General features: G+C 33.7%; 1 protein-coding gene across 1 annotated transcript in view; it reads left to right on the forward strand.

Moving 5' to 3' along the window:
- LOC117694996 (uncharacterized) overlaps positions 1-23,645 on the forward strand; it is a 352,556-nt gene that overhangs the window by 152,492 nt on the left and 176,419 nt on the right. The window contains 1 exon segment of the mRNA XM_076918452.1: positions 9,927-10,046. Coding sequence (XP_076774567.1) covers positions 9,927-10,046 — 120 coding nt within the window.

Raw genomic sequence — 23,645 nt, forward strand, 5'->3', positions numbered from 1 at the left:
ATAGGAACATTTCCGAGTTAACAATTTTGAGATGGGTTGGTGGCCCCATTCCTCAACTAGAGGCTATGCTTATCTACTGGAGGTGGTCTTTACACGTTGTATCTCCCCTTTGTTGCATATTTCAGCTAATGTCATTACCATTGGGTCCTGGGAGCCTCTTGCTTTCCTGGTGTCTGGGACTTTCTAGTGGCTACTCCTACTTCCCCATCCCCTACTGCCTCATACATATATTCAATTTCCACACCCTCTGTACTTCTCTCTTGTCCCTTCTAATACCAGATCGATCCTGTCCCCCTTTTTCCTCCCCCTTCACTCTCCATCCCATATCCCTCCCTCCCTCTACTTCCTGTGATGATTTTGTTTCCCCTTCTATGCAGGATTGAATCATCTACACTTTGGTTTTCCTTCTTCTTAAGTTCTATATGGGTTTTGCATTGTATTGTGGGTATTCTGAACTTTTTGGCTAATATTCATTCTGGGTCACCTCACTCAGGATGATATTTTCTAGTTCCATTCATTTGCCTGTGAATTTTATGAAGTAGTCTGTTAAGAACCAGCACATTCAGCAACAAGGACTCCTTGGAATTTCACCTAGAATCTGAATTGAGAGAACCTTCAATGAGATAACATTCTTACTAGAAGTGCTTAATTATACATTTCTCTGGTCTTTGGCTTTATTTTTTATTTAAATCTCTTATTTATAGCCCAAAGAAGAATAGTAGACCATTAAAATACTCAGAGAGCATGGTCATATTGATTGAATATTCTTTTTCTGACCCTTGCCATTACTTTGTCTACAGTAAGTGACATGCTGGTATAGATGGCCTTCTCTAGCTTGTTGAATCTGTTGGATTTAAAGATTTTTTTCTTTAGAAGTACTTTTTTCCTATGAGCAAACAGGAATTTGGTATAATTCATTAGTTTTTATTTAAGTGAATACATAATTTTAAACCCATTTTATAAAAAACATGATGTTAAAGCATAAACAAGCTTAATATATTTGTACACAGTCTTACATAGAGATTTTTAAAGCCTAAGATTTCATAGCTTTCAATTAAATTTAATCACTTGTAAGTTTTAGTTTAGACTGCTGATCTTATTATATCGATCATAACCCTATGTAGTCATTAATCCCAAATATATACTTTTAAAGTTATGCCTTTTCCTGGAATAAGTTAATGAATTTATCCCTAAAATACATAGAGTGTTATCAGTATTATCTTATCATTGATAAGCTTAACGTTCAAGTACATGCCCAGTAAAAGTAATAACACTGAGGCATGAATTTAGTCATACAGATTTAAATTAATACCTTTCTATAGTTTTAGAGATGAAACTAAAGCTGATGGGAGATGTCCAAACAGATGGAAATGTTCTCCTCAATTTTTTTTAGGTCAAAGATTTTTAATTTATGGTGAAGCTAAACTGTAAATGAAAAAACATGAATTCTAAATTCACATACTTTTGCCTTGGAAGTTGGGGGAAAGCCCTTTGTCAAGACATCTAGTGAGAATAGTAAAAAGCAGGTTGTTAGTGTTCCCTTAATTAAGGCTGTATGGCAGACTGATAAAACAAGAAGCCAAGCAGTCTTTCTTTTGACCTAAGGTTATCAGTTCCACAGAGATAACATAAAAGTGGCTACAAAGTAGGTTGGTGACCCCATCTCTCCACTGGTGGCCCTGTCTATTTACTGAAGGTAGACTGTTTATGTTTCACCTCCCTACTGTTGGGCATTTTGGCTGAGGTCACTCACAGTGAGTCCTGGTGCCTCTAATATCCCAAGTCTCTGGGACTTCCTATAGGTGTCCCTCCATGCCCCACCCCCGGCAGCAACATATTTCTGTTCATTCTTTTTTCAATCTGGGCTTTTTTCCTGTCTCCTATACCTGATCATACTTCCCTTTTTCCCTTCCCTGCTCAGGTCTCTCAGTCCCTTGGTCTTTCATAATTATTTTGTTACCCCTTCTAAGTGGGATTAAAGCATCATCATTAAGGCCTTCTTTCTTGTTCAACTTCTTATTGTCTGTGAGTTGTATCATGGGTGTTCTGTAACTTTTGGCTAATACCCACTTATAAGTGAATACATGACCCAGAATTGTTCTTGTCTAAAAGAAATTCAGGGACAAGATGGAGCAGAGACTGAAGGAAAGGCTACCAGTGACTGGCCCAACTTGGGATCCATCTTGTGGGTGGGCACCAAACCTTGACCCTATTACTGGTGCTATGGTATGCATGCAGACAGGGGCCTAGCATGCCTGTACTCTGAGATGCTCTACCAGCAGCTGACTGAGACAGATGCAAATATTTATAGTCAACCATTGGACTGAGTTTGGAGACCCCTATGGAAGAGTTAGGGATAGGATTCAAGGAGCTGAAGGAAGACCAACAGTGTCTACTAACCTGAACCAATGAGAGCTCCCAGAGAATCAACCTCCAACCATAAAGCACACAGGAACAGCTTTCTGGGCCCTGGCACATATGGAGCAGAAGGCTGCCTTGTGTGGCCACAGTGGGAAAGTATGAGTCTAATCCTGGAGACTTGGTGCTCTAGGGAAAGAGGATGCCTGGTGGGGGGCACCCTCAGAGGCAAAGGGGAGGGGAAAAAAGTGAAGAACTCTTGGAGGGGGCACCTGGAGAGGACAACATTTGGGATATAAATAAATAAAACAATTAAAGAAAAGTGGCTACAAGCCCCTTTAGCATTCAAGCAGTAAATGGACAGAGAATACCTTTACATTTTAGGTTGGTGTTACTTTCCTAATGTTTTCTTGGGTGTGTGTGTGTCCAGAATGAACTACTTTGAGAAATAGATACTGTATCTGAGGTCTGTCTCGAATATTTTACAAAAACATGGGGTGGCTTAGGTCATTCAGTTCTCAGCTTTCACTGTCATTTTGGCTGAGGCAGTAAAGTTCCTATTAGCATAACAAAGCTGTATGGATGAATCCAAGGGATTCTGTTTTCTGCACCAGTGGGATTCATTAACATTAAATGGGTCTAAAAATATTAAGTAGAATAGTTTGAAGAGAATTGGTATTATGTCTTCCTTGAAGGTCTGATAGAATTCTGCACTTAAAACCATCTGGTCTCAGACTTTTTTTGGTGGAGAGACTTTTAATGACTGCTTCTATTTCTTTAGGGGTTATGGGACTGTTTAGATGTTTTATCTCACTGACAAGTGGATATTAGCCCAAAAACTTGAAATAACCAAGATTCAACTCACAGACCAAATGAAGCTCATGAAGAAGGAAGACCAAGTGTGGGTGCTTAGGTCCTTCTTAGAAGGAGTAACAAAAGACTCAAGGGAACAAATATGGAGACAATGTGTGGGACAGAAACTGAGGGAGGGGCTATCTGGAGACCATTCCACCTGGGTATCCATCCCATGTGCAGTCACCAAAGGTAGATGCTGATGTGGATGTCAGGAAGTGCATGCTAACAAGAACCTGATATAATTGTCTCCTCAGAGGTCTGCCAGAGTCTGACATATTCAGATGCAGATGCTCACAGCTAACTATTGATCTGATCAAGGGGTTCCTAATGGAGAAGTTGGAGAGAAGATTGAAGGAGCTGAAAGGGTTTGTGGCCCCATGGGGAGAGCAACAATACCAACCAACCAGAGCTCCCCAGGGTCTAAACCACCAGCCTGGGAGCACATAGGGAGGGAACCATGACTCCAGCTGTATATGTAGTGGAGGATGACCTTGTCAGGCATAGGTGGGAGAGGATGTCCTTGGTCCCATGAAGGCTGGAAACCGAGTGGGGGTGGAATTCGAGGGTGGGGAGATGGGAGTAGGGGGCTAGGTGGGGGCACATCCTCACAGAAGCAGGAGGAGGGGAATGGGATGGGGGTTCCTGGGTGGGGGGGGGGAATGGGGTAAGGGGATAAAATCTGAAATGTAAATATAATATCCAATAAAATAAAAAAATTATAAAAATAAAAGTATTAAGTGAGTCTCTGTCCAGAAAAAAAAGAATGGTAACATGCAGTCTCTGTTTTCCAGGACATATCAGCCAAGAAACTATCAGAAAAGCTAGCAATACATAATATGTATCCTGGAATGAGCTCAGAAACTGTCAGTGGTGAAGGGACAAATATACAATTCCATGATGTCACTCTGAGCAACTCAGGGAGTTCCTGAAAACTTAGAGATCGAAACTCACAAAAAAATCAGAGAGTTTATGGTTTTAATATAGAAAAGAAGCTAGAGAAAGTTGTCTTAAAAATGGAGGCTTTCAATGTAGTATACAATCCATTTTTCACCCTCTTGAATTTATCTTAAAATGGTATATAACAATCTTCTCCTTCATTAAGATATTTTGTTTTATCTTAAATATGAAGAAGAGACATTGTTAGAGAAGAATAAATGAGAGGGGGTTATGAATATTTCTTAGAATTTATCTGACAAAGAGTTTAAAATTTTATTTCCTTTTTTTTGAAATTTAGCTTTTAGAACTTACTAATTTTTATGCTATCATAGTTTAGGTATTTGAAAATTCTAAGTAAAGCCGGCTGTCTTCTTGCTTTTCTTTTAACTTTGATGCTTAGGACTTCTAGTTAAGTTTACAAAATAAGCAGTTTATAGATATCAGATATTATCCATTGAAGGAAATGTAAATGTCAGGTTATCTTTAGATTTACCATTTTTGTAATATTTGCAAGTTGAATTAACATACCATGATCACATACACGTACAATAAATAAATAAATAAATAAATAAATAAATAAATAAATGTATGTTTTAAAAAAAAGGAGAAGAAAAAATTGAATTCAATCCAAGTGGTTAGATACTTGGGTTCCCATTGGAAAGCTGGAAATCACTTTCTCCCAGTAATAAAAATTTTAACAAATATACACTCTTTTCCATACAATGTCTTTAGCAATAAAAATGTAAAAAGCCTGAAAATATGGCTTCACATTACTGTAGTAGCCCATCTAAAAAGTTTGGAATGAATATTATTTAAGATAATTATCCAAGTAAATATTTTTTGCCTTTGTAAAATTCAACCATATAGATACAGTGTTTATGATATCTATAAATTACATATTGAGTAATGTGTGTACCAATTTGAAGTAACACTGAAAGCTAAGATAGATATTTGATACAAACATGAATATAATGAGTGTATTTTATTCTCTTTAACTATTTAAATCAATGAATTTTTCTATGCCAGTTACGTAAAAATAATTCTCAAGTGTTATAAAGGAATATATACAAAAATATATGAAGTCAGACTGGTTATAAACATCTGTAATCTAAGAACTTTGTATGATGAAACAGAAGGATCATGACTTAAAGGTTAACTTGAGCTACACAACAAGACTCTGATTTGAAAAAAAATAGTAATTATATCTATTGATAGCATTGAAGGGCATTGAGAGTGATGTGAGCTAGGTCTCTCTCTCTCTCTCTCTCTCTCTCTCTCTCTCTCTCTCTCTCTCTCTCTCTCTCTCTCCCCCTCCCTCCCTTCCTCCCTCCCTCCCTTGCCCTCGCCCTCCCTCCCCCTCCCCTTCCCCCTCCCCCTCTCCCTCTCCTTCCCTCTCTTTCTTCTCTTCTTTCCCTCCCTTCCCCTCTCCCCCTCCCCTTCCCCCCTCCCCCTTTTCCTCCCTCTCTCTCCTCTCTTCTTTCCCTCCCTCTGTGTGTGTGTGTGTGTGTGTGTGTGTGTGTGTGTGTGTAGGTCTTATGGAGTGAATAAAGCCAGTTAACATCCATCACTTTACATGCCTATCATTGTTTTCCCAAAGATACCCTAAACATTGAATAGACTACTTCCTTAATGATGACATGGAAACACTAACTTGAATGATAATATTAGAGGCTGAAGTATGAGGTAGGTTGGGTTATAGAGTAAGTTTTAATCAGATGAGAGGGATGCGTTTTTTGAAGCCCTAGAGAAATTTTATTGTACTTCAATAGAAAATATCCAAGGCAGGCAAACATATTTTTCAGAAGCTGCAGGCACTAGGTGAGTAGATAAAAGAAACAAAACCATGCTGTTTGATTTTAAATAGACATAGGTGTCACCATTTTGAGAATCAGCAGCCATATGTCAGGGAGGAGTGCATTAGAGAAAGAGTAAAGAAGCCAAAAATATCAGAAAAGACATACTTAGGCTATGTTCAACATCTAAAAGAGAGAAATAAAAAGATAAAAGCACTATAACTTTTTGACTCACAAATGCATCAGAACCTCTTATATAGCTTGTATAGACTGCCAAAGAATACATTTTAGAGATTTAACACATTATATGATTCTTATAATTAACAGTAATAGTATTAATAATGAATAGTTATATGTATATTAAGAATTGCTAAGGCAAATTGCTTTAAATCAATATTGTATACCATATATAAGTTATTTGCTGTGAGTATTCACAAATTTACTATAATTTGGGGGTTACATATACAGATTTAATCATTAACATTTTCAATACTAATTACTTTTTTATTGGTTATTTTATTTATTTACATTTCAAATGTTGTTCCTCTTCCAGGTTTTCCCTTTGCAAACTCCCCATCCCATCCTCCCTCCCTTTTACCTCTATGATGGTGCTTACCAACCCACCAACCCAGCCAGCCATCCCCACCTCATCACTCTATTCCTTACCTTGTATCTACATAGGTATAGAAAGGATACCTTATTGAAATGTTGAGGCAATGCTTAAAAGGTTTTCTAGTGTGTTGTTGGGGATGCTTTTATAGTAAACACTCCCTTTTCATTAACCATGTTTCATCTATAGTGTGGTCAATAACATTCTACTACATTGAATATATCTGACACTAAAGATAAGAATATTAAAAGATCCATATCTAATTACAGGATTTAACAATGCCGTTTTATTTACTTAAAGGCAACATTACACAAACAGCAGATATTCCCTTACAAGGCTTGAAAAATTGCTTATATGGGATGATAATTGACAACAGTACAAATTTAAATGGGATGAATCCCCAGGTGGGGCAGTCTCTGGATGGCCTTTCCTTCAGTTTCTGCTCCACACTTTGTCTCTGTATTTTCTCCTGTGAGTATTTTCCCCACTTCTAAGAAGGACTGAAGTACCCACACTTTGGTCTTCCTTCTTAAGCTTCATGTAGTTTGTGAATTGTTTCTTGGGTACTCCAAGCTTTTGGGCTAATATCCACTTATCAGTGAGTGCATATCATGTGTGTTCTTTTGTAATTGGGTTACCTCACTCAGGATGATATTTTCTAGTTCCATCCATTTGCCTATGATTTCATGAATTGATTGTTTTTAATAGCTGAGTAATATTCCATTGTGTAAATGTACCAGATTTTCTGTATCCATTCCTTTGTTGAAGGACATCTGGGTTCTTTCCAGCTTCTGGCTATTATAAGTAAGGCTGCTATGAACATAGTGGAGCATGTTTCCTTGTTATGTGTTGGAGCATCTTCTGGGTATATGCCCAGGAGTGGTATAGCTGGGTCCTCAGGTAATGCTATGCCCAATTTTCTGAGGAACCACCAGACTGATTTCCAGAGTGGTATAATAGCTTGCATTCCTACCAAAAATAAAGGAGTGTTCCTCTTTCTCCACATCCTCGCCAGCATCTGCTATCCGCTGAGGTTTTGATCTTACCCATTCTGACTGGTGTGAGATGGAATCTCAGGGTTGTTTTGATTTGCATTTTCCTGATGACTAAAGATGTTGAACATTTCTTTAGGTGCTTCTTGGCCATTCGATATTTCCCAGTTGAGAATTCTTTGTTTAGCTTTGTGGGGATCCATCTCATACAGTCACCAAATCCAGACATTATTGTAGATGCCAAGAAGTGCTGGCTGGCAGGAGCCTGATATAACTCTCCTAAAAGAATTTGCCAGAGCCTGACACATACAGAGGCTGATGCTGGCAGCCAACCATTGGACTGAGCATGGAGACACCAATGGAGGAGTTAGAGAAAGTACTAAAGGAGCTGAAGTGGTTTGCACTACCATAGGAAGAACAACAATATCAACCAACCAGACCCACAGAGCTCCCAGGGACTAAATCACCAACCAGAGTACACAAGGAGGGATCCATGGCTATAGCCACATATGTAGCAGAGGATGGCCTTGTTGGGCATCAGTGGGAGAGGCCCCTGGTCCTGTGAAGACAAGGTGCTACAGTTTAGGGAACTACCAGGGCAGGGAGGAGGGAGTGGATCGGTGGGTGGGGGAACACCCTCATAGAAGCAGGGGCAAAGGGGGGGGATTGGGTTGGGTATTTTCAGAGAGGAAACTGGGTAAGGGGATACCATTTGAAATGTGAATAAAGAAAATATCCAATAAAGGAAAAAAAATAAGATATGGGAAGGAAGTGGGGAACTGATAGTTATGATTCAAGGTTATATTACTCCACTAATGAGAAAAATGTCTGCCAAATAATAAAACAGATATTATTCTTAAGGCATATGTTTCTATGAGAAATAATAACATTGGTAGTACTGTATAATTTAAAATATATGTGTACAGGGAATATCTATTAACAACGTGATACATGTTGATATTCATTTAATTTACTTGTTATATTTAATGCACTATGTGTTATGTATGGTATATTCTCATTTTGTTTCTCTCACCTTTAAAAACAACTGTGTTTTTATAATAGTTTAAAATTTACATTAAAATTGTAAAGAAATTTTTCATTAAAAAGTACATATTTTAGAGCTCTATCTCTTCTAGCAATTATACTGACTTATGTGTAAACTGTAGTTTCTATATTGAGCTGAATGATAATTGGATAGTTAATTGGGTCATCATTTGTCACTGTATTTAAAAATTTGACACTTATTTCTTTTAATTTTAACTTATTTGTTAATTAATATTTTAGATATTATACAAAACAGGTGTTTTTATTGTGACTATAATACGTTTGTTGCTGCCACCAAATTACTGACAAAGACACAACATAAGGAAGGGTTTACTTTTACAGTTTAAAAAGGAAAATAATCCATCATGATGGAGAGGGAATAGTTGCATTTTCCGCTGTGTTCAGAGTCAGGAAACAGAAAGTGGTAAACAAGTGTTTATGCCTAAAATCACACAGCCCAGTGATCATTTCTTCAGCAGTTCTACCTCCTAAAGGTTCAAGATTCTTCTAAAAAGCATGTTATCTGGAGGAATAATTGGTCAAGCAAGCAATGAATTTTCTCAACTGTCAATTAATTATCCATTTTTTAAGTATATGACCTTGAAAGATTAACACTTATTCTGTTTAACTTTTTAAATGAATATTTAGAGAATATTATTGTACCTTAAATGCATACTTGTGAAGGTATATAAAATCTTTGCTTTAAATGTATTTTAGAAGCAAGCTGTTATGAATGAAGAGAGAGAGAGAGAGAGAGAGAGAGAGAGAGAGAGAGAGAGAGAGAGAGAGAGAGAGTGTTAGTTAACTGAGAATGTTATGGAGTTTTGAAACCTCAAAGCTACCAACAGTGACTCTTTTAACAAGGTCACTCCTCATAATCCTTCTTAAACATTTTAATTGAATGTGGACCAAACATTCAAATATTTGAGCTTATGGGAACCATTCTTCCATGAAAATATTATTTTAAAGTGATTCACGATTTATAATATATTTTAGCCATTTTACTCACATGCTTACATCCCATATCATAACTGAGAATATATAAGAAATTTAACCTAGACTTTGAAAGTATGTATTTGACTCATTTTATCAGCCCAGTTAACTCATTTTTCAGCAGTTATAAATATAAAACTATTTATAAAAGTATAAATATAAAATATAAATATAAAAGTTTTATCAAAACTTATTTGTTAGCCAAATGTGTTTTGCCAGTTTATGAATCTTGTAGCTTATTCTTGAAATATATTCATTTTAATGAAAATTATGGAAATTCCATACTAGTACTCTGTTAAAAACTGGTGTTTCATGGATCTTTTTCTTTGTTTTGTTTTTTTCTAGTGCAAGGGTGTGACTAAAATGTGTCAGTACATAATTTCTCTGCCACATGATCTTCCTAAACCAGAAAGACAAATTACAAGACCTGCTCCCCGTGAAGATAGACCACCTAGGGTGCAAGTGGTAAGCAATTTTAAACAAAGATTTGCCACTAATATAAAGTAGTAATAATAGATTTTCAAATGTCTGTAATATTTTCTCTAAGAAAGCGCACATGGGTAATTTTTACTTTTTTCTTCTAATATTTTTCAGTAAATATACTATGCAGAATATACATCAATTTAATATATAGTTATTATATTAATTTTAAATAAATGCATTATATAATGGTGAATTTAAATACCAGCATTATTACCATTCAGATATTGTTGGATTTGGATGGTCACAAGATTTCAGGTATTGAAGGTTAGATGGATATAATTCTCTTATAATTTTGCTTATGGTGACAGAGTGAAATTCGGTAAAAATGCTATTTTTAAATTACAGATGATTTATAACACATTAAATTTTATCTTCCTGCCAGGATTTGTGTGTATGTGTATGTGCATGTGTGTTCTGTTTATGTGTAAAATGAGTTTTCTTTCTTGTTCCTGTTCCTGCTAGAAAAAATTAATAATTTATTTTAATATCTGGTTTTTTATATATGCTATATTGTGCCTCTTATCTTAATTTTTAAAATTTTGTCTTTATTAAAATTTTCTAACTTTAAAATATTAAACTTCATTTTAGAAAAGTACATACAATATAGAGTAACATTTAAAATTGGTTAATAATTTAAATATTAGTTATATGAAATTATAATTTTGTTATGATATATATATATATGTATATATATATATATGAATACATGTTATACATGTTAAGAAGCAAACTTTATTATTTCAGAAGCCAAGAATTTAAAACCATATTAATCACAAGGTATGAATCAGTCATTTTTAAGTTCATGCTTTACCAATACTTACCCTTATGTGAAGTGGAGTAATACTTCCTCCCTAATTTTTACTATTCACGTATACAACATATAGTAATTGATAATGGCAACTGGGGTCACTTACACTTCTGTAAGCTTATCTTTCTCCATAGTGACTTCTAAAAGAAATTATTACATATATTCTGTTTAGTGATTAATTCCTTGCATAGAAATGGATTTCAGTTATTTTAATTAAATTGTTTCTTCTATATATAAGGTTTTATCTTTATTAGAGTTAAAAAGAGGATGATCAGAATCCTGTTTGTATAGTCAATTTATGGTAACTATTGATGAAGTGTAAGTAACAAGGAGTGATACATGTTTTAGCCTGAGCTTTACAAAATAAAAATAACATACAAATTGAATATTGATAATGGGAAAAAAATCACAACAAAATCTTAATTTTAAAGTTGCCAAATATTACACATAAAATCCTCTCATGACCTCGAATCTGGCCTATTGACAAATGTTGTACACAAAATACTCTCATGGCATTGAAGGTGGCTTGTTCAAGCGAGGGTTCTAAAACTTAGCCTTTATTAGATTCACAGTAATTTCATCTCTAAAATTAGGTTTTTTTTTTTCAATCTTCCTACTTTTTTCTGGCTCCACTCTTTATCTTAACAGTTCTTCTATTTTCATGGACACAAGTATCCTGAAAGAAGAAATCAACTCTGGAAGTCAAACGTAAATACTGCATAGATAAGGCTTTTGTGTTGGCAAGGACTATAATAAACTAGCCTGGCTCCCTCTGTATCAGCTATATGAACTATTCTTGCTATATCTCATTAGCAGTCATTTTTAATTTATAATAACTACTTTACTATGGTTAAAAAGTTAGAAAATTGTTTCATGTCTCTTGTTTTGTTTGGTTTATCTGTTCGTTTGTTTATCTGTGTGATATGGTCTCATGTAACCTAGGCTGGGCTTTGAATATTTCGTATACCATAGGCTGGTCTTGAACATCTCATCTTCCTGTTTCCACTTTCCAAGTGCTGGGATTTTAGATGTATGTTACCATGTCTGGTTTGAATTCTTATGATCTGATGGCTAAAGAATCCTAATCACAAATATGGGCATTTCTAGATACTTTATAGGATAAGTATAATTTCTACCTTGTCTTTGAATGTTATTTCATATCCAAGAAAATGTACTGATGCCTTGGCATTATATGTTCCAACATCTCATCAAACTCATCTTTCCTTGAAGATACTTATTTCATATACTTTTGTACATTTGATGTATAGGTAACTGTGACTACTTAATCAAGAATTATGAAGGGCAAAATATTTATTGTGATATAAAATTTTACACAGTCTGAGATTTTTTTCTATGATAATTTTCTCCAAAGCTTTCTCAGGTCTTTGATGACCATTACAGTTTTTTTTTTTGAGTTATCAGTGATACTGTAGTAAATTATGAAATATATTCCAAGAAAATGTGTTGATTCTCAACATTAGTAATTCAAAAATATTAGAGGCAAAAGTTTAACTGTTTTGAAATTTATTATGCAACTTTTTAATCACAAATATGGCTGTAAACCAACATGATTTTTTTTTGAAGAATCTGGTTTACCATTAAAAAAAAGAGTTGCCTAGAGATGATTGGATTGCAGGGAAGTTTAAGCTTACTGCATAACAAACCAACAAAATTAAGGCACAACCAAATTAATGAAGTAAATAAAAAGCAAATTCAATATTTTTAATATTTAAAAATTCAAGAAAATACCCCAACAATTTCTCTATTGTGAAGTCCAGCAGTGAGTATATTTCCAGGTTAATGGAATGTGTGATTAAATTTTGAAATACTGCATGACTATAATGTATTTTTTCATGTAAAATGCGTCATCTTACATAAGAGTGTTTCCTGTCTCCAAAAGTTGTCATCACAGTATATATACATGGAAATCTAGAATGTAGCCTCAAAAGGAACCTTGCTTTTTATTTCAGATTCTGTTACCATGTTAGAATGACAAGTAATGAACTAAGTTATAAACCTTTTGAATTTAAATTGTTATTGCTGCTCAAAGGAAAAGCATAGAATTACTTAGTTGATATCTTGTTTGTATTCAAGCAGTAAGATTCAGGAGATGAAGTGGAAGCCCACTATCATACAGTGGAGTTTCTGAATTCTAGATGGAAGTAACTCTAGGATAAATAAACCTGATGTATTTATAGTAGTAGCTAGTCTATATAACATAACTGTTCTAAATTATTCCCATTATATAATATTATATGATAGCCCAGATTTTTTTTTTACACGGAAAAAGATCTTTATTTCTCTAACCACCCAGGTAAAGCATTTTGTCATTTTCTTGTATAACCTTCCATAAATATTCTAATTATGGAATCAGAGCTATCCTTCAGTTTTCGGAGAACAAGTGACCATGTGATGTCCAACCCTAGCTGATATGTCTATGCTACAACTCCTGTACCTATGGCTCAGAGATCATAGCAAAAGGGTACAAAAGTAATTGTCAGATTTATCTTTTAAAATATATATTTAGAATCTACAGAGTATCTTCCCCCTTTTAAATCTCCTTCCCAATCAGTCTCACATATTTTACTTCATGCTCTCATGTCTTCACTTCAGGTAGACTTTAGAACCAGTGACTTGCTTATCTATAACCTCACCACCACAAATATTTCTTGTAGTTCAATGAGAATTACCAGTAAATGCCAGTGCCAATTATATGGGCAAAATTTTGAAGAATATCCACAATCTTAAAGACAATCCCATACAGCTTTTACTTTTTTGAACTAAGAGAAGATTCTTCATTTCACGTCTTGGTCAATTTTAAAGTTGGCATGTGGGTAACAAGTAAACATTTGCATATCAAAGCAGTTTACATTTTCAGTCATTTCAATTTTGTCCTCAAAATGATTCTGTGATAGGTATGATTATGATAGGAATAATTATTCTACCTACTTAAAATATTTTTAAACTGAAGCATAGATATAAAATATGCCTTTCTGTACCATTTTTATGACTAATACCCATCAAATTCCATTGAATCATCCATTTCGTCTGTTGATCCATTTATTCACCTGTAATCAGTTGTCTTGTCTCAGTATCTAATCTAAAATTTAACCACTCTTCAAAAATGGCCCCCTACCCAACTCCAGAAATTAATTCAATATCAGCATAATACCTTCCTTCCCTCTTCACCCAAAATATTTGGCCACTAACGAAGTTTTCCGAATGCTTCCAATAATGATGAACATCGTGTTGATTGTCAAACATTTGACTGAGAACAACCAGAAAAGCTTGACAACATGAAAATCTACAGAGGCATTGGAGATTTAACAGGCTTTAAAAAAAACATGGGATCAATACCTTGAAGGAAAGAAAACCTAGACTGTAAAGCAGTGCAAGACAGAAGACAGTGATGTCAGAAGTGATGGAATGCTGTTTATAAAACAAAAAAAAATGGACTGGAAGTACTGAAAGAAAATAACTTCAAACATAAAATACTATGTTCTTTAAAAAAAATCTACAGACTGAAAGTGAATAAAAACTTTTTGGACAAAATAAATAATGCTGAGAACTTATTACAAGCACACCCAAAGTAAAAGTTGTTCTTCAACAGAAGAAAATGATCTCAGATGGGAATCCCCGGGGATGCAGAAAGGAATCAAGAGCAGCAAAACTGGTAAATATTTATGTAAATCTAAATTATTATTTTCTATGTAAAATGATAATAATTATATGGGTCTTAAAAGTTGTAGAAATCAAGTTCATTACAATAGTAGCTAAAAAGGAGGGGAGGCAGATGAATGGTGTTTAAGTTATCTGTTAGGTTTGAATTATCCAAGAAATGAAAAAGCCTTTTTTGAAACCAAAGGATGCTTGTGATAATCACTAAAACGGAAATGATTTATAACTAATAGTAGGGCAAGATGAGAAAACATGAAAACAATTGTTAAGGTGTCAAATTGAACCCTAGATGTACCAAATATGATCTTAAATGTAAAAGGATGAAATGGTCTAATTAAATAAAGAAACTCATACTTGGTTGGACAAACATTACTTAAAAGAGACACACTTAAAATTATATTTTTAAAAGAGAAATGGTAAGAAGATTGTGTTTGATAACATAAGGTTGGCATATCAAATTTAGAGAATTAAAATAAAGTAAAATTAATGAAAATTAAGATTATTATATGTTATTTTTATCAGAAAACTAAAACAATTGTAAATTTATTTGAATGTAGTATAGGCATAATTTTAAAAGTAAATCTCTTCAGTTACAAAATTATAAAAATATACATAGGCACAAATATTACTTCATCTTTCTCTTACTGAGGAGGATACTTTCTCCTATTTCTAAATATAATTTTTAAATCTCTTATGTCTGCCAGTCCCTGCGCTTGCTCGCTCTTTCTTTCTTTCTTTCTTTCTTTCTTTCTTTCTTTCTTTCTTTCTTTCTTTCTTTCTTTCTTTCTTTCTTTCTCGCTTTCTTTCTCTCATTACCTGTTGGGTTCTCTTATAATTTATCTGTTCCTTGAATTCTACTATATAGATATACTTATTTTCTGCCTTTCTCCAAACTAAAATAGTCTTTGGTTCTGCTTTTTCTGACTATTTCTTCACTCTTCCTTTAAAAATTTAAGCTAAGATTTCTAGACTGACACTCTGATATGACTCTGTGAATGCTCATTGCATAGAAATCAGGTTCCCATAACAACTGTTCTATAAACTGTTCAAGTTTAGTAGGCCTCTTTGTTTTTCAATGAAGTTGACCAGTAGTCTTTAAAACTGTATTAGACCAGTTTTGTAAGGCTAGTCTCTGAATTTTTCTAAAAATTATCTGGCCATTTTTCTTAATTCTACTTATTGGATCTCCCTGGTTTTAAATATAAATGTTAGATTCCTCTTGTAGTTTGTCCTGAGGTGTTCGTTTTACTCCTGATCCACCTACATTAGTATGTTTCAAAGCACAGAGTTTTGACTGTGTAATCAGAATCTGTAAAGACACTTGTTAAAATGAATATTCCTGAACTTTTCACTCTATTTAAATCAGAATGTGCAAGATAGGGACCGAAATTAGCAATTGATAACAAACCCTTGGTGATTTTGATTAATATATGTTTTGCAAATAAGGAGGTAATAAAAATCACATTGTTTTTTTAAAAAGGTTTATTTATTTTATTTATATTAATATACTTGCTCTCTTCAGATACATCAGAAGAGGGAATCAGATCCTATTGCATATGGTTGTGAGCCACCATGTGGTTTCTGGGAATTGAACTCAGGACCTCTGGAAGAGCAGTCAGTGCTCTTATCTGATGAGCCATCTCTCCAGCCCCACATTGTTGTTTTAATATTGATACTATATATTTAACTGATCTTGAATTGTTGACGTACAGTATAGTTTTTAATAGCTGTGTAGTTAACCTCAGTGGGTTAAGAGTTTTCCTTCTAATATCTTCTGTAGGGCTGAATTTGTGGATAGATATTACTTAAATTTTGTTTTGTTATGGATTATCTTGTGTTCTCCATCTATGGTGGAAGTTTTCCTGGGTATAACAGTCTGAGCTGGTATCTCTGGTTTCTTTGAGACTCCAAGACACTGTCCAGGCCCTTCTAAATTTATGGTCTCTGTTGAAAAGTTAGGTATAATTCTGATAGGTCTCCTTTTGTATATTACTTGGCCTTTTTTCTTTTGCAGCTTTTAATATTCTTTCTTTGTTCTGTAAGTTTAGTGTTTCAATTATTATGTGGCAGATGGACTTTCTTTTCTGGTCCAATGTAGTTAGTGTTCTGTAAGCTTCTCCTATATTTATAGGCATGTTTTTGTTTAAATTTTTCTCCTTATATGATTTTATTGAGAACATTTTCTGGGCTTTGGAACTTAGAGTCTTCCCCTATTCCTGTTGTTTTTAGCTTCTGCCTTTTCATAGTGTCCCAAATTTCTTGGATGTTTTGTGTCAGGAACTTTTTATATTTAACATTATCTTTGAGAAATATATCGATTATTTTCTATCATACCTTCTATGCCTCAGAGTCTCTTTCCCATCTCTTATATTCTGTTGGTGATGCTTGTGTATGTAAATCCTGTTCTCTTCTGTGGATTTTCCATCTCTTGGATTCCCTCCCTCAGTTCGTGTTTTCTTTATTGCTATTTTCATTTTCAGGTCTTGAACAGTTTTAATTTCCTTCCCCTATTTGAGTGTACTTCCTTGTATTTCTTTAAGTGATTTATTCATTTCCTCTTTGAAGTACACTATCATGTTTATAAGATTGGATTTAAGGTCATTTTCTTATGCTTCAAGGGGATTAGGAATTCAGGGCTTGCTATAATAAGATAGCTGGACTCTTGTGGTGACATAGTGTCCTGGCTGTTGTTAATTGTGTTTTGTTGCTGGCCTTTAGCCATCAGTTATTATAGGTATAGCTGCTGATTTCTAAATTTATCTTTTTTTGGAAGGGTGAGTTGTTTGTTTTGTTTTGTTTTGGGGGGGTTGGGTTTTTTGATGTTTTCCCCTTGCTTTACATTTATTCTCTGTTTTTTTGGTTGAGTGGCCTAGGGTTCTGGTGTCTAGCTATTCTTCAGGTCTAGTAGGGTGTGACCTTGTGGTTTTATGGTATCTGGGGTTTTAGTGCTAACCTTGCCTCTAGTTCCCTAGTACCAGCGTAGACTATGGTTTCTGGTGCAGGTGGACCTCCAGGAAAGAAGGTGGGATGTGGGTTGGAAAATGGAGTTCAAGGGATGGGTGTGCAGTTTAAGTCTGATGGGTGTGCTTGGGGGCAGTATGTAGGTCAAGGGGTGCGGGGCTTACTTGGTGTCCCTGGAGTGGGAATTCCTCCAGGAAAGCAGGCAGAGTTGTGAAGCAGGAAATGGAACACAGGGTATATAATGTAGTTTACAACTGTTGAAGCTTATATGAATGACTTTAAACAAGAAGAAATGTTTCATAATATATCACAGGGAAGTATCAATTGTTAAACTTATTATTGACATATTTTTATGTTCAAATTATTCCATGCCTCAGTTACATTATACATAGCTGAATTGTCAGAAAATAATCTGTTGACTTAAAGGTATAAACTTAAGTTTTGCCATCATTTTTAAAAAATACAAATGGTTTAAATGCTAGTTATAATTTAAATTGTTCTTTCAGTTAATAAAGTTAGAAATATAGTGTTTAGTTGTATTTTTTCAAGAAAATGTCTATGTCAGATACTTGTTAAAAATGCTAAACAAACAAACTTATTTTATTCAATAACTATAGAATAGTTAAGAAACCCCAGGGAGTCTTGATTTTAACAAAAGCAAGAAGCAGAAAAACTTTTATAGACTCTTGGGATATCCTAAATAGAATATACAAAATAGCCATAGGAATGAGTGTTGATACATGTGAGTAGGCTGTTTGGATTTTATAACTGGTACTTATACAGGGAGAGACAATACTATATTTGTTGCAAGAGGCAGAGGTAGAAGTAGGAACAAAGTGACCATCATAGTTAGACTAGTACTCACATTTGTACTAGGAAAAAGATTTACTTCTTTAAATGAGTATATTTAAGAGCTGACACCAAAGTTGTTGGTGGTAAATAATATCTCAATAAACAAAGAATTCATGTCAAACTTTTAAAATAATTGTAGTTGGAGAAATTTCTCTTCTCTAGTGCTTTTTGACTAACTATTAGATTTTTGGCTCCAGAAAATAGTAAATTGTTCTGAAGTTTAAACTTTCTTAGACAGATATTATAAGGATGTCTGGACTTATTTTAAGAATATTATCTTAAGGTCACAGACAGTAGTACTATTTCCTTAAGTCTATTAGTTTAGGGACTTAGATGGACTCAGCTGTAGAGTGTTTTGTAGCTCTTAGTAGTAACTGTCAGTTAGTAGTAACTGTTGGTTGCCACACCCTTCTTTTTCCAGCAGCTTTCAACTTTTCAGTAATTTTTCCAATCTTAGCAGGTTATTTAAATAAAAGAAGAAGAAAAAAGACATCAAATTGGGAGAGGGGCATGTTGGGTGGTTTAATGGGGTAAATTGGGAGTATTATCATGCTGAATTATATACTTGTATATAGTTACCAAATAATAAAATATATAATAAAAGCAGTAACTATCAATTTGTCATTCAAGTTGCCATAATTTAGTGAAGAAATAGATTTTCTAGGATAGCTATTAAGTAGCACTTATACAGCATATAGGAAGTTTATTAATAAAATTTTGGTAGAATGCTTTGCTTGGTAGTTTAGAAATATCTGGATTAGTCTTATAATTTGGTTTGAAGATCAATAAAACTCACATACCTGTTGCTTATTACTGACTGGTAGAACATGAAGATAGAGACTGGCAACAAAGATGAAGCATGTTCTTATGTAGTGCAAAATAGCTGTTTCATTGTATTTTAGATCTTAATTTGTTGGTTGAATGACTATTATTTAAGACCAATTACTCAATTAAATATTTCAATAAATAATAAATATAATTGAATTGCTTAGGTGGATCTGACGTAAGGAAAATAATAGATGAACATTCAAAAGAAGAACTTTTTTTTTGCTTTTCTAAGCAGAAAACTATATTTCAAATCTTGATAAAATTTCTTTTTAAATAAAAATTTTCTCATCTGAGTGTTATCCTCCAGTAATATAGTAATCAGTACTAAAAGTTTGGATAATTATTTATAATTTATAAGAAGTTTTAGAGCTATGTATTCCTAAAGCAACAGGATATGTTTTGAATTTTTATCTTCTATGTTAGCTAAAGGGAAAGGTATTTGGTGATATAAAACACTTTTGTAACACTAATAACAAGTCAATCTCTTTACTCAAATTAGAGAAAGATACTATATAAAATTTGTAGTTCTTTCTATAAAACCGACATTAGATTAAATGAACTTTGAAAATCCAAGTCTGTTTGATGAACCATTATATCCATTTTAACCTTCTAGAAAATCTTGACATTTTTCTTTTGAGTTTTTAAAATATATTATTATGATAATTAACTATGGCCTAATGGAAAAACTTAAGTTTTGAGTACCAAGTTTAACAACTTTTATATGTTGTTCAACAACTTTAGAATATTTTGACACTTTTATTATAGTTATTGTAGGCATGATTCCATTGAATTAGTTTGTCATTTGTGTTAACATGATTTTTTTAAGTAGACATTGTTTTTGTTGAGATCACAAAAAGAAAACCTTATTAGAGGTCGATCTTATACTTTACAAATGAATATCCATTGGAGATGATATCGAGACTATTTTGTAAATTCTGCTTATAATATTTGTCATAGTACCAATACCATGAAATAAAAAAAATATCTTTTCATTTATGTAAGTCAGCCAGTACATCACACAAAGCCTATTCTTGACACAAAATGCTAACCTGATATTTATTAATTTAGTTTGAGAAGAATTAGTCTGAAAGCAAAGAGAATTTGGGGGTTGTGTGATGATCTTGATTTACTAATATGGAAAATACAATTAGATAATCAACATTTAAAGAATGGGTATGGAATATGATTATCACCAGGCTGGTAAATGCAGCATCTGGCAGATTCAATGAGCCTTGATCCCAGATGGAACCTCTGTTTGTGACCTGGTACCTGTCCCATTTCAAAAATCTCTTCTACAAGAGCAAGGAAGATGATCTGCCTACTGGATACATTTAAATAATGTACTCATGCATGGAACAGGTAATGGTAGTGTTGGTAAAACTCAGGAACGTTTGTCTGTGTGTGTGTGTGTGTGTGTGTGTGTGTGTGTGTGTGTGTGTGTGATGGTAAGCTATGCACAAATGTGAAGTTTTTACATGACAGTAAGGTTATGTTTCTAAGGTAAAAGGTATGATGTCTCTGTACTGTTTCATTTAGTAGGGAAATTAAGGAAGCCTATATTTTCATTAGCATATGAATTGATGAGGATATAGTATTATGCAGAATGGGAGTATATACATTCAAAATAATAATGGAATTAAATTTGTAAAAAGAAGTCTGAACCTGGAGATTATTATATTAAGTAACTCAGACAAATGCTTCATATTCTATATGATGTATAGATCCTAGAAATTAATTTTTATATCTGTGTATATGTGTTTGGGCATGTCATGAAACTAGAGAGCAGATAATAAGATGGGAAAACAGAGTTCTTAAGAGAAGTGGAGATTAATAAAAATAGAGTAATATAAATACTCACAAAATTAAGATGAGTAGAGGACTACTAGAGGAAAAATGGGAACAGACTGGATAGTTTATGAGGAAGGAGTAATGGAAAGGATCAACAATAAAAGTATATTTGAAAGTGCCATAATGACATAATTATGCTCTAATTGTATTTTGAGAGAAAAGTTTCATTTTAACAGGAAGGGTGATATGTAGGAGGAGCTAAGGTAGGAGGAGTACTGAGAGGAAGAAAGGGAGTAAGAAGAGAAGAAGGAGAGGAGAAGCTAGGTGATGAAAGAGAGAAAGAGGGGGGAGACAGGGAGGTAGATGTTCATGTATCTCTACCAGTCAAAGATAGTTGATATATCTAGGTTGGGTAGTGGGTTACACCTCTGATTGAGCAATACCAAACTTATAAAGCCTTTCATTAACATTTTTTTAAAAATGTATAAGTGCAAAAAGGAAAAGGAGGCATGGGATAGCGGTTTTCTAAGGGGGGGAATGGGGAAAGGGAATGTCATCTGAAGTGTAAATAAAATATCCAATAAAAAAATAAATAAAAACAAACAAAACAAACATACGTGAACACTTACACACGAACACACACACACACACACACACACACACACACAGAGAGAGAGAGAGAGAGAGAGAGAGAGAGAGAGAGAGAGAGAGAGAGAGAGAGAGACACTCCAAAAAACCTGGCTAATAAAGAAAATGAATATATGTTTTAAAATCCTCAGGTCACGGTGGATTTTCCTAAGAGTGTAAAAGTTCTCTGTATCTACAGCTTTTCTACACACCAAATGAAACTGCAAAAATAAACTTTATTTTTTAAAAATGTAGATCACCAATCAAAAAAAAAAGAAAATGCCATAATGAACCCTATTACTTTATATTGCTAATTTAAAGTGAATATAAAAGAAAGGAGAATAAATACATATTTTAGAATATTTATCAACATTCGATTTACAGATAAACATTTCTCAAAACTATTCTCAAAATTAGAATATAGATTCTAATTATATATGCAACTATATATGTATCTATGTTTATCTGAATTATTTATATATACATGTCTATAGTTAATTTAAACATTAAAATGAATTGATCTTTTGTCTTTTGGTTTATCCAGAAAAAGGTACCTCTAGCTTTTCTTGTATAGTTCCTTTCATTTAGATTTACAGTTGTATTTAGGGTTTCTAAAATAAGCCAGTATTTCTACTATAAGGAGCTTCATTCTTCATATATTTTTGGACCTTTAATATTTACACAGTGTTCTGAAATTTATTAGCCTGTTACTATGCCAACTTTATAAAGAAAGTGCAGCTATGCTTCTTATATTGTAGACATAGAAACTGATGTTCATTTCTATATAATGTGAAAAGCCAGTAAATACAGAATTTATAGGTATATCCATTTCGTATCTTCTGATAAACACTCATATTTTGGAATGGTAGAACATAATTTTTTGTTAGTAACATTATTAATTGTGATTCAATAATACTTTGCTTAGGGTCACATAATATACTGCCTGTAACTGTGGAATATTTAATGACCCATGTACTCTAACCACTAGATACTAGTAACTGTTCCACAGCTTTTATAACCCAAACTCTCAAAACATGGCAAACATCCAAAAGATAAAATTCACTATAAGTATGTAGCTAGAACTTCACAGACAGGCTCTTGGTAGGGTGTTTATTTGCCCTTATAGCAGTCGTATCTGTAACAAAGAGATTTCTTCTGTATAAAAGCATGCCCTCATTACCACTTAGCTGACAAGCCCATCAGTGCCTTATAAAAATAAAAACTTAGGTATTTGGTACAATATTTTTCTATGTATTTTATTATTTCTATATTTGGTTCTCCATATACCCTTAATTAAAGCAGAGTTTATTCTCAAATATATTGCTTATTATTAGCAAGTCAAGTTCATAATCTGCTGCATTAGTTCACTGAATTCAACAACCAATTAGAAAAACATCTCTATTAAAACGCATGTATTTATAATTTGGCCGAATGGAGAGTAGAAAGAGACTAATTTCTCTCCATAGTTTCTGTGGCAGGCTAACAATTTATTTTAAACCATGAGTCAAAGGCTAGAAGATATGTAAATTTAGGTGTGAGAGCACTTAACCACTAAAACAGAACCTTTGTGGGGGATAGACAACAGGGTCTTAGGGTGCTTCCCTTATCCCTCTCTTCTGGTTGCTCCCCTTATGTTTGCATGGAATGGTACGAATATCTCTTGAATTTAGATTCTTCTCTGTTCTTCAGATCATTCTTTGTTGTGGCATAACTGCTACAGACACACTAAGTGAGAAGGCCCCTTGGCTTGTTACCAGAACAAACTAAGTAGTAACTATTCAAGAGTTATATCAAACAATGGAGTTGGATAGACTCTGAAAAGAGAACTGTACATGACACTATCTCTTTTTTTAATGATCATTTGTATAGGAAGCTTGTTGGATTTATTTATTAAATCATAAAATTTCCGTAAATGAAATGGAAAGAGGCTGTTCACAAAAGTGTAAATCAGATAAAGCAAGCATTGTATTTGTAATGATTATACTTTTAGTTGTATATTAGCATGGTTAAAGAAAATAATTCGTGTTTAAAATTAGTTT

This window comes from Arvicanthis niloticus, chromosome X (assembly GCF_011762505.2).
Source record: "Arvicanthis niloticus isolate mArvNil1 chromosome X, mArvNil1.pat.X, whole genome shotgun sequence".
Taxonomy (NCBI): domain Eukaryota; kingdom Metazoa; phylum Chordata; class Mammalia; order Rodentia; family Muridae; genus Arvicanthis; species Arvicanthis niloticus.